The 12,281-nt window shown below is 57.8% G+C and overlaps 1 protein-coding gene across 1 annotated transcript; it reads left to right on the top strand.

The window, feature by feature from the left end:
- Nucleotides 1-741: 741 nt before the first annotated feature.
- LOC309614252 (uncharacterized protein) lies at nt 742-12,187 on the top strand (the record flags this gene model as incomplete). Its single annotated transcript, XM_082362335.1, has 6 exons — nt 742-806; nt 2,441-3,995; nt 4,402-4,523; nt 8,233-8,367; nt 9,597-9,702; nt 9,837-12,187. The coding sequence occupies 2 exons, from the start codon at nt 742-744 to the stop codon at nt 3,180-3,182; spliced, it is 807 nt and encodes a 268-aa protein (XP_082218461.1). The 3' UTR covers nt 3,183-3,995; nt 4,402-4,523; nt 8,233-8,367; nt 9,597-9,702; nt 9,837-12,187.
- Nucleotides 12,188-12,281: the final 94 nt, after the last annotated feature.

Below are 12,281 nucleotides of genomic sequence, written 5' to 3'. Positions count from 1 at the left end.
TGGGAGCACCTGGGGGAGAAGGGAGGGTCCGCGGACTCAGGTTCCTCCCCCTCACCGTGCAGATGGTGGGCCCGTGTGCCTGAGCTCTGCCAGCTCCCCCGAGATGACCCCTGGATCAGACCCAAACAGAAAAGAAGTCAAGTGTCAGGCCGCGCCTCTGTCCAGAAGTCCTTCTCTGGCCTCAGGGCACGTGGCAGGTCACCTCCCCGCACCGGGGGTGGAGGCGCCCGTGGAAAGTGAGGTTCAGGTGGGAGCCCTCAGGACTCAGCAGGTGTGAGGCTCACCTGCCCCTCCTCCCCTGACAACCTGGGTCCCTGCACTGGCCCCTCTGGGGCCACCTGGGACAGAGCCCCTGGACCTTGGGCCTGCTCATTGCGGCGGCAGAACAGGGTCTGTTGACTGATGCACCTCTGAACCGGGCTCAGCCCCAGAAGTGCCGCTAACCGAGCCCCCTCTACTAAGCAACTTCTGCAATTCTGTACTTGGATATCTTTAAGGGAAGTTATTTATTATTATCTAAATATGTCACTATCAAAAAAGGGGGGGAGAAAAAAAAAAGAGAAATGCCTGTCCAAACCACACTTCTGCCAGTTTCACCAGAAAGACCAGATAAAGCCGGAACTTGCATGAAGGGACAGAGCGAGGCCTTCATCCAGACAGAGGAAGCGGGCATCACATCCTCTTGCTTCCAGAGGGGCCACACTGTCTCCACCCTCGAGTGTCTGCCAGGGACAAGTGGGGATGGCACAGACTGTGTCCCCACGTCCCCACGTCCCCGAGTCCCTGTTGGCCACTGAAAGTTACAGGTTGGTCTGAATAGAATCCCATGGAGTCCACACAGGTTGCTGGAGCCCTGGCACGTGCTTCTGGAATCACCTGTGTGGAGAACCCCCGCCTTTGCTTTCCTCCCCAGAAATGAGGGCAAAGAAAACTTAAATGCAAATCCCCGTTTTATGAGTTTGGTTTTCATTATAAACCGTCTCCCCACTTCCAGGCAACTGCCTGTGAAGTAGAACAGAAGCCGAGAAAGTGCTGTAAGTGTTGGAACCCGCAGCCCCATGCAGCAGGCAGAGTGGGGCATCATCAGGGTGGCCACTGAGAGCCTCGTCTGTGGCAGCAACTGGGCCCCGAGAGCACTTTCCTTGACCGTCACCCTCATAAGAAGTCCGCTCCGCTGCCAAGCACAGTGAAATTCCCACTATTTTCCACCCTTTGGTTTGTAACTTAATGTTGCTCCGAATAAGACAGAACAAAGCAGCACACGGAAAAGCCCTCCCTGTGGCCGCCTTCCTGCCCCCGCGGCGCCAGGACGACAGCTGCCAGGATCAATTTCCTTGTTGGGCCTATCCTGCCAAGGGTGTGGTCGGCCCGGGAAAGCAGTGCCAAGGACGGGAAGGGCGCAGCCGTGGGCGATCCAGGCAGGAGACCCCAGAAATCAGAAGGCAGACAGGTGGGTCTCCATGAAATGGGAGCGACCACAGGCCCCAGCACGAACTCACCTGCGGGAGGTGGGCGGAGCTTTGTGGACAGGACCCTTGCTGCCCCCAGGCCTGGTCCCCATGCCCCATGCCCCCAGGGCTTTGCACAATGAAACAGCTGAGCCCAGTTTGGGATGTGCCGGGGTGGGGGGGCTGCTCAGACCTGAGTCCAGGGCAAGGGGCCCAGGGAGAGGAGCCCAGGGGAGGATGGGGTGACGGTGACTCTGTGAGCAGGAGGCCGCCCTCCTCCCTGCAGCCTGGCCTTTGCTGTGTGCCCTCCCCTCCTTGCTCCAGATAACTCGGGCTCACCGAGACCTCAGACCGGGGAGCAGGGATCTCCGGGTAGAAGGACACCTGGGGAGAGGTCAGCAGCCTTCACTTGGGCTTCTTGGGCGCTGCTGGCAGCTGTCAGGGTCACGGGGGAGGCGCTGATGCCCCCTCCTCCTCTCCAGGCCCCTCTCCTCTGTTGGCGGCTCCTTCCCAGGCTCCTCCCTGCCAACCTCCACCCCGGGGGCCCCAAGCCCCACATAAGTACCACCTAATTTCCGCAGATGAAATCCCATTTCTTGCATCCAGGCCTGGCTGTCCCTGAAACCCAGAGCAGTGTGTCCAGCTGCTGACCCTGGGTGTCCAACAGGCATCTCTGAGCGGCTGAATTCAGAAACTTTGGTCCAGATCTGCTCTCCCCACCTCCACATCTCATGGTTGACTCTCTCCCTTACCCGTCACATCTGCTCCAAGAGCTAGTCCTGGGCTCTACCTCCAATACATCTCTCGAATCTGCTGCCTTCTCGTCGCCCCTCCTGCCCCCTCACCTCTTGCCTGACCTCCTTGTGTTCCTTCTGGTCCCCTGCACCCACTAGTCTGACTCCATACCGTGACATCCCCCAAGAACACACTTAGAATCATGTCACAAAGCAGTGAAAACATCTCAATGGCTCACCATCATTCTCCAGATAAAGTCCAAGCTCTTTACCATGTGCTGGGGGGAGGGCTGGCATAGGAGGACCTCCATACATCACTGTCCTCACCACCACCATCACCACCATCATCACCATCTTCATCATCACCATCATCACCATCATCATCACCATCACCATCACCATCACCACTATCATCACCATCACCACCATCATCACCATCATCACCATCATCACCATCACCATCATCATCACCATCACCACTATCATCACCATCACCATCATCACCATCTTCATCATCACCATCACCATCATTACCATCATCATCACCATCAGCATCATCACCATCATCACCATCTTCATCACCATCACCATCATCACCATCACCATCATCATCACCATCACCACTATCACCATCACCATCATCACCATCTTCATCATCACCATCATCACCATCATCACCATCATCACCATCACTACCATCTTCATCATCACCATCATCACCATCATCACCATCACCACTATCACCATCATCATCACCATCACCACTATCATCACCATCACCATCACCATCATAACCATCACCATCATCATCATCATCACCATCACCATCATCACCATCATAATCACCATCACCACTATCATCACCATCACCATCACCATCATCACCGTCTTCATCATCGCCATCATCATCATCACCACCATCAACACCATCATCATCATCATCATCACCACCATTGTCATCACCATAGTTTGCCTACAAAGCAAGGGAGAATCTCCCTAGAAGTGGAACCCAGGAGGCAAGGACACCCCCAGACAGTGCTTCTGTCACTGTGAGTGAGGCCTGGACAGAAGGAAATTAACACCTCCCAGGCCATGTAGAGACATAATTAATGAAGGTGATGAGGAAAATATTTATTAAACACTCGGGATTTTTCCACTTCCCTGACCTGAGGCAACCGGCTATGAGTCACTTGTCACTTGCAGCTGAGTTAAGCAGGCTGGGCAGCCCCCACCTTGCTCAGCCAAGTGTGGAGCATGCCATCTGGAACCCCACCCAGCACCACTGCCCCACACGGGCTCCTGAAGCCTGAATTCTATTCCATTGTGCGGATAGGCACATTTTGTTTATCCTTCACCCATCAATGCACTTAGTTCGCTTCCATCTCTTGGCAGTTGTGAATAATGCTGCTTTGAACATGGGTGTGCAAACATCTTTTCAAGTCCCTGCTTTCAGTTCTCTTGGGGATAATATACCCAGACGTAGAATTGCAGGATCATACGGTAATTCTGTTTTTAGGGGGTTTTTTTGCAGAATTGCCAGACTGTTTTCCACAGTGGCTGCACCATTTTACATTCCCACCAGCAACGCATGCAGGCGGACTTTTTGAAAAGCCCCCAGTGGGTAGAGGATGGGGTGGGTGTGCTCTTGAGAAATGCTGACATAAATTCCCTGGAAATTGAGGTCCTAGCTACCCCTGGCCTCCCCCAGTGGCCCCAGCCCACGCAGGAGCCGGGCTCCCGTGTCACTTGCAAACACGGAAGGGATGAGAGCAGGAAACAAAGACTGAATCAGAGCAGCTACAACTCTGAGGAGGTGCAAGGCTGGTGCGGGCGGCAGAGGGGGCTTCCAGGGGAAGAGAATGGCTTGGCCAGGGAGGGGCGGGTCCTCCTCAGGGCTGGGTCCTCAGTGGGGCCAGGCACATGGGGAGCAGCCAGGAGGAGGGACCTTCCCCATGAACGGCTGAGCCCAGGAGGGTGTCCAGCCCGGGCCCAGCACACCTGGGGGCAGGCGGCCAGCCTTTCTGGTCTTTGACCCTGAAAGCTGCAGCTCCCAGCCCATCAGCTTGATCTTCTCCCCAAAACCATTCTCTGGGTTACTTGGTCTGGGCTGCCAGGCTGCTGGGACAGCCCCCTCTCCTGGGAGTTGCACCGCCACCCACCCAAAAGCAGTAAGGGTCCCCCACAGGGGGTAGAGTGGGCTGGGGGCACCTTCTCTGCAGATTCCAGGCCTGGGATTCTGGAAGGGGATTTAAAGGGGCACCAGTGGAGCCTGGATCGCAGCCGGAGAGACGGCAGAACGCGTATTGGCTGTAGGAGATGCAGCGGCCGGAACAGGAACAAGGTAGGGGTGGGAAAGGGGGAAGCAGAGGGGCAAGATCACACCTGGGCAGAGCCTAGTGATGTGCTGGACGGTGACACCGCTGGGCAAGGGAGGGAGGAGGGAGGAGGGGGAGAGGAGCTGCAGGTTTGAGGACCAAGGGCTCGAAGGTGGGAGCCCAGCCCCCTCCCTCGGTGGGTGGTGTGTGGACGGGGGACCCGCTGGGAGATGCCCAGCCGCCTGCTGCTGGACCGGCTCAGTGGGAGGTGCGTGAGTGGGAGGTGCTGAGTGGTAACTGCTGGGTGCAGGAGGCCACCCAGGAAGCCGGTGCTGCGTTGGGGAAATAGCCCTGGCCTCGAGAATGTGGTGTCCTGGGCCCGGCTCTCCACCAAGGTCCCTTCTCTCGCTGCTTCCCGTGCGCTGGGCTGGGGGTGCCTGGAGCCCACTGAGGACCCAGCCCTGCACCCCCAGTGGACCAGGTTAGGGGTGTCTAGGAAGTCAGCACCCCCGCCCACACCCCCAGGGTGGAGAGTGGCTGCCCTCCCCCACCTTTTGCTAAAACAGGTGCCAGGCCGCAGGGGTGCAGCTCCCGGGTACCTCGCTCTGAGGCATCAGCGCAGCACAGATGTCCTGCAGTAGCAAGGACCTTGCTCTCCCATCACGTACCCTGTGCTCCCCTGCCGACGGGCACTGGGCTGTCTGCACGAGCTTGGCGGGGTTACGTGCAGTCTGTGTTTTAGCAGCTCTGCCGGGTCATTCCCCGCAAAGTGGAGTCAGGTAACCACAACCACCAGTCCTCTCTGGAGTCACCTGTGCCAGCTCCTCAGGGACCTCAGAGACGTCCCCGAGACGAGGAACAAAGCAACACACAGAGCACAAGTGGCCCCCATGGCGGCCAAGCAGGGAGAAGGGCCCCAGCCCCGTGTCCACGCCAGGGCGTGGCCATCAGCACAAGGACGGGACCACACTGGTGACAGGGATGGAGCAGTGGGGAAATGTGGACACAGTGTTAGGAGAGGGTGTCTCTCAAGCTGTGTGATGCGAAAGTGGCCGTCACCAGCCAGGACTGGAGAGAACGTGGACACAGGAACGCAGCCGCTGTGTGCGTGCGGAACCATGAGCGAATTGTTCTCCTTTAAAAATATCCTTTAGCGTTGTTATAATGTCGATCTTGCAATAAATAAGATGCCTGGGACAAACAGGAGGCAGAGAGCGAGACAAATAAGAGGGATAGAGACAGAGAGACACACAGAGAGCCAAGGGGAGAATAAAGCCTGGTGGGGGCGGAAGATCAGCAGGGCCGGGGCGGGAGCAAATGGAACTGGCCTGATGAGGGGTGTGGGACGTCCTGGCCCAGGGGTCTGGGGTCTCTGGGGAGCCTTGGCAGTTGGACACTGGGGAGGGCAGGGCTGGGACAATGCACGGGGTGCAGACAGCGGGCAGAAGAGAGGCTGGTCGATATTCTTGATGAAATGCAGAGGCCTGTCTGCACTGGTGGCCAGCACAGCCCCTGAGCTGGAATCCCGGATGCAAGCGCCGCACAAAGGCACACAGATCTGGCCAGGGGACCCATGGGGACAGCGGCAGAGGTGATGGGCCAGGTACAGAATGGGGAACAAGAAAAGCGAACAAAGCCTGGGTGTGGGAAGAGGGGACTAGGGCTCTCTCTTGAGCAGATTCACTGAGCCAGTCGGGGTCCGAGGAGGGGGTCCTGGGCCATGACCATGTCTGGGGGGCCACTGAAGAGACCCATGTGGACACCTCCCAGGACCACAGGCCTCCGCAAGGAGAAGTGGGAGGACACCTGGTGGGGACACGGGTTTGGGGCACATGGACAGAGGAAAAACGCTGGCCTGAGCCACAGCAGCGCCAGCTCTGAGGCCAAGGGCACAGAGAGGCAGTGACAAAGGACACCAGGCTTGTGAGGCCTTGGGGGTTGGGGGAATGAGTTCCCAGGAGGTGCCGCTGGAGGGGGGCCTCCAGGGGAAACTACCTGAGTGGTTTGGGGGATGGCGGCTGATGGGCGGGGCCTGTCGGGGGCTTCGGGGCTGGATGGAGCCGAGGGCAGCAGGGGCAGCATGGGGGTGGGGTCTGCACAGGAGGAGGACGTGGGGACCCGGCCATGGTCACCAAGGTGCCCAGGTTCAGAGGTGACCTCAGGGGGGGCTGCTGGCCCAGCCAGGGGCGTCTGGAAGGGTCTGTGGGAAGCATTTCCGGGGGAATGAGAGGTGTGGCTGCAGAGGGCATCCGACAGGCCCGGCCCCAGCCCGGGCGAGGGAGGAGCCACAGGGCGGGGAAGCCGGCGGGACGCAGGGGTGCCTGTGCAGGCCTCGCAGAGCCCCAGAGGCGCCTGGCGGGGCCTGCACACACGGGCACCCGGCGGGGCCTGCACACACGGGCACCCTCGGGCCCTGCAGAGCCACGAGCCACCCCACTTCCTGCGGTGATCAAGTCATCTGGGATCCGGAAATTGAGCCGGCTCTTCAAATCCCCTCTGGGTCTGCGTGTTCCTGGGGTTTAATAGAACATTCAGGCCTCTCAGTGAGCCAGAAAATCGCATTTCTACCCTGGAATGAGAAAATGAGAATTCACCCAAGTGGGAAAGGGCCCAGTTCCTCTGCAGGGCGCTGGCCACGGGCCACACAATCATGGAGAGTTTTGGAAAGATTTCCTCACCACTAAGTGGGTTTAGATGTCGTTCACCCTCGCTGAGAACTCACTTGAACCCGCCTCGCCCACTGACTGGCCTGTTCAGGTCAGAGCAAGCTGGTACAAGCTGGATGGGGTCCGGGTGGCCGCCAGGCTTCCGGGGCCCCAAAGACAGCAGACACCTCCCCGGAAGGAATCTCGGGGACCAGGAGCCACCCGTCTTTTATGCCCCTGGGCGCTCTCTCCTGACGCCCCCGGTAGCCCTTCCAGTGGCCTTGGCCAGGCCCCAGGGGCTTGGAGAGGGCCAGTCGGGGACCCACACACCCTCAGGCAAAGCCCCAGAGCCTCAGCTGGTCCCCAGGAGGGTCAGCCCAGCCCGAGGATCTTCTCCCGGCCGCAGGCCTGACCAGCCCCATCTCTCGTCCAGACGCAGCGGCTCTGTCTCCTCGCACACCCCGGGCCCTCTGAGGAGTCAGACCCCGCCCGCCCGGGGCTGGCAGGGCCCCTGCCTGTGTCCACAGCGCCCGCCTGGCTCTCCCGGCTCCGCCTGCAGCCTTGCCACCCCTGCCAGCCTGGAGCCACACTTGGCCCTCCTTTCCAGCTGCCCCAGAGCCATGTCAACACCAGCATCAAGGCCACAACACACGCACTTGTCAGGACCTGGGTGGCAGCGCCCCCAGAGGTGGCATCTCCGTCCCAGCAAACTCCCAGCCCCCCACCTCACATCGGGAACTGCCCCAGGGCAGCAGCAGCTACAGCCTCGTCGTTGCAGCCCCTGGAGCTCGGCTTCTCAGATGGGAATTTGTCTCTCATTTTCCAGGGAGGGGCTCTCAGGCCTGGGCACCTGTCAGCCGGATGGGGCAGGGCCGACCAGGATATCTGGCCGTGGCTGCCCCTCTGGAGGTCAGAAAGGTCCTGGGTGGGGGAGGAAGGTGGGTCAAGGGCTCAGGCCACTCCGCCCTGGCTCGGCCAGTCCTGGTGACTCAGTGAGTGTGGTCGGCAGGAAGGGGCCATCCCAGGTCACAGTTCTGGGACCCTGATAAAGCCATCCTGAGCAGAGGGGACACTGGGGGCCTCTTTACAGAACTACAGAGCCCAGCAATACATTGGTTTCCAGGAGTGAAGAGGGAAGAGAGGACAAGTGGTTCTGGAGGACTTCCTGGAGGAGGCGGGGTAGAGATTTGCATAGTCAACAAAGGAGGAAACTTTCAAGAACACTGTAAGTGCCAAGGCACGGGGGTGGGGGACGACCTGCAGGGTGCCGTGGCGAGAGGAAGGTCCTAGCTGGAGTGGACACGGCAAGCGGAGCACTGGGAGGGTGAGGGTTAGGGTCAGGGTTAGGGTCAGGGTTAGGGTCAGGGTTAGGGGGGGCGGTGGGGCAGGCCGGGCTGGGAGCCAGGAGCCAGGCAGGGCGGTGTGAGCTCCAGCACCAGGCCAGTGGGGGACACGGGACAAGGCCACTGAACGAGGGAAGGACGGGGCAGGAGGGGCGCAGGGGAATCCGGAGGCCGAGAGCAGGACGGTCCACCCCGGCTCCACTGGAGAAGCAGAGGCCCCTGCCTCTCGGCGGCCTGGGTCTGTCCCTCCCTTCCACGGTCTGACGTTCTTTTCTGCTGGTTGTCATGAGTCGCAGGGCATTTGCTCCTGGGGAGGTAGCAGCTTGGGGGTGAAGATGCCAAGGGCGGGGTCTCAGTAGCACGGTTGCTGAGATTCCCACCCAGATAAAACATGAAGAAAGGCCCAAGCAGCACTGCAAATAGTTGTTGATAATTTGAAGGTCTGCGTTTATTGTCTCTAACACAAAAACACCCTCGATGCAATATAATCTTCCTAGTCACAAGGCAATTATAGGATTGATGAATAACACTGTGCATTACAGGTGGGAGGCTTGGTGGGCGTCTCTCTGCCATGATGGACCCCGCGATGCATATATAGCTGTGTTTGAAGCTAATGTAGCAACTCACCTGAAGTGGGGTCCTTCCGGAATGTGAAGTCTCCACCAGGTGGACCTGCTGACCCCACCTCCACCCTCATACTGGCAGGGCGGGCGCTGGGAAGGCCTGGGCAGTTCCCATGCCCTCCGCCTGGCAAAGACACTTGCCTCTTTATGGAAGCGGGTGCAGGACGACCGCACAAGTGGGTCCACAGTGAAATTCAAATGAGTTTTATAGGGAAATGCTAGACAGCCAAGGCCCTGGGTCTGGACAGTGTCGGGCTCTGCGGGCGCCGGGGGGCCTGGCACATCCCTTCCCGCAGTTTCGGCAACGCGTGTGCCGTGGTGCCCCCAGCACGGAGGGGGGCTTCTCCCCACTCTGCTGTCTGCCTTTCCTGGAACTTAGGGTGCCCCGGGTGTCCTCAGATGGTGTCCTTAGGGCTCAGGGCTCTAAGGGAGGGCAGGGAAGTCCAGACTCCATCTTTTTCTACTCAAAACCTAATGCCTAACTCCAGGCTCTCTGAGCAATTTCCAGCTGGTGGCTTCTAAAGAGAACATGACACCACCCGCATCTGCCTGCCCAGACGCTGAGTTATCACCGGCGGAATAAGCCACATCCAAGTAAGTGCTTGTGAACGAGGGTCTCTGTTCTCCTGGGCCCAAAGCTCCCATCACCTCCGCCAGAAGGGCAGCCTGGGCTGGGACGGTAAACGCGTGTTACTCCATGTGATTTATCTGTGAATCTGTAACCCCAGGGAGAGCCTTCCCCGTCCACCAGCGTTTTGGGAGAATGCCCGAGACCTGTGCAGGGGAATCAGATTCCCCAGCAGCTGCCTTCAAAGGCCGCAGACACTCTAAAAAAGACAAAGATGGAACTGAAACTCCCGAGAGTCACCTTGCTGGGGAGACACAAAGAGTGAGGAACAGTGGGGAGGTTCGTGGCCCCGAGTCAGCCCTTCACCGTTTGCCTGGACCAGCCAGCAGGCGTTTGCACCGAGCTGGACGGTGTCCCGGCCCAGCGAGGCCGACATCTCAGTTCACATCAGAGGTTAGCAAAGCAGTGCGGTTGGAACACGGAGATCCTGCCATGACGGTGGCAGCTTGAGTGGAGGGCCTGCGCGCCCCCAACGCGGCACTGAGCACTGTGAGAGGGGAGGGAGGCTGACAAAGTGACCCAGGGAAAGGTCAGCAGGCAGCCATGCAGAGTCCAGAGCCATCAGCTCTGCTCCAAAGGGGCTCTCCCCGCCTAGGGTGGAATTACAACCTTGAGGACAGAAAACGGTTTGACCGTCCGTAGATTCTTGTTACCAGAGACCCTCCCAGTGGCCCATGCCCTCCTCTCACTTGACAAGCTTAATCCCCCATGAAGCCCTGCCTTCCAGGAAGTTTGGACATCTCTGGGCTGAGTCTCTTCCTGGGACCACTCTGACCTCAAGATTCTCTTCTTTGGTAAGCCAGCTGTCAGCCCACACCTGGACCGCACTGAGTAATCATCCTCACCTGGCCATAGCGTCTAACAGGTCACAACAGCTCACACAGCCACTGTCTGTAACCAAGCCTGACCTCCTTAACCTTCAGCAAAATCCTCTTTCTCATGCGAAACAGTGAAATCAGCCTACTTTGTTGCAACATGTTTTCATCATTTCTGAGATGTGGTGTCTATTGTCATTAGGTGGAAATGGACATCTTGGGAAGTCAAAAAAGGAAGAACATTGGCAGTTTCAAATGATACAACTGATACATATGCAAAATTCACCAAAATAGAAGTGAACATAGGATTTTAAGTGTTCTTCAAATAAAGCACGCTAGCTAAGCTATGTTGTTTTCGGATACCATGTCTGATGGTCCCTTTTCCAGGCCAGACCACCAGACTGGGGTGTCAAGTCTCGTGTGGCAGCGGGGGAGCTTCCTGTTTCCAACGACATGGAGAAAGATTCTGTCTCTCTCTCTTCACTTCTCTTCTGATCTCAGTAGGAGACACACTTTCCCCAAAGTGAGATGTCCACAGAGCCTGCTGAAGTCCATGGAGAGCGGGGGTGTGTCTGCACCAGCTCCTCCATTTCAGTTCTTGGCGGGAGGGGCGCCAAACACTATGCCAGGCGACAACGATTGACCATAAAAACGTGAAGCACCTGTTCTGAGCCCCCTCGAGCTGCCGGGACAGGCAGCAGAGGGGAGCCAGAGGGACCTGGGTTCGTGCTTTCCTTCCCTTTTAATGACTTCCTCTGCAGACAAAACCCCACCGGGATAGAACTTACCGAGTTCAGAATGTTCCAGGACACTTTATCAGGCTGCCCTGGTTCTCAAAGGCTGCTGCGCTCTGCGGGTGACCTCTTGGGCCTCCTCCCACGCCTCCTAGCTCCTCCAAGGCGAGGAGAGAGTCTCCCGACCCCACAGTGCTGGTGGCCAGGGTCTGAGCTAGATCTTGGACCCCTTGACATCCGGGGCTGCCCCCGTGGCAGGCTACACAGCATGTGGTCCCAGGGCGCACAGGTGTTCCCGGCGCCCCTCAAGGTGCCTGAGCTCAGGGTTAGCCTTGAGCACCAGAGATCTGCGTTTTGCATTAATACACCTGAAATGTTTGTTCCCGATTTACCTTTCAGATTGTGCCTGTAGCAGAGTCCTGTGGGAGGATCCCTGGTGCAGACACGGTCCAACAAGACAAGATTCCTTGGGGGCCTCGGGGCCGGTGTTTCCCCGCACTGCGGATGAGGGCCTCTGTGGCCTGTGGGCAATGGAGGCAATGCCCCAAAGGGAGCTGGCTCCTTCCACCCTCTCGTTCCTCTGTGCCAGTCACATCCAAGAAAACGTCTTCTTAGTGACAGCCCATCTCCAGCACCTGTCTGACACTCGCCAGTGTCCCTTTACAAACAAGGAAAGAGCAGGTCTAAGGCTCAGGGGCCCTTCGCAGGCAGCAGTATTTGGCTAAAATCAAATACCACTTTCTCTTTTACCTATTTTTTATGGTAACCTCTCTATGGTAATGACACAGATTTACCTTTTAAAAACTAAACTCACTCTTTTAGTAAAATACATAAATTGTTCAGAGGAACAAAATGTGTAAATAATGATTTCAAGGAATAAAATCCAAAATGAAGTTTGGAAACACCAAGTCTGATCCTGCTTCTGACATGTGAAATGCTTTCACAGCATCACCACCAGAAGATCGGCTAGTTCTGCTCACACACCTCCCGTGACGG

This window comes from Balaenoptera borealis, assembly GCF_965194805.1.
Source record: "Balaenoptera borealis genome assembly, chromosome: 16".
In the NCBI taxonomy this organism is placed as follows: Eukaryota; Metazoa; Chordata; class Mammalia; order Artiodactyla; family Balaenopteridae; genus Balaenoptera; species Balaenoptera borealis.
Note: the sequence above shows the minus strand (reverse complement) of the source record. Positions and strands in the feature narration are given on the sequence as shown.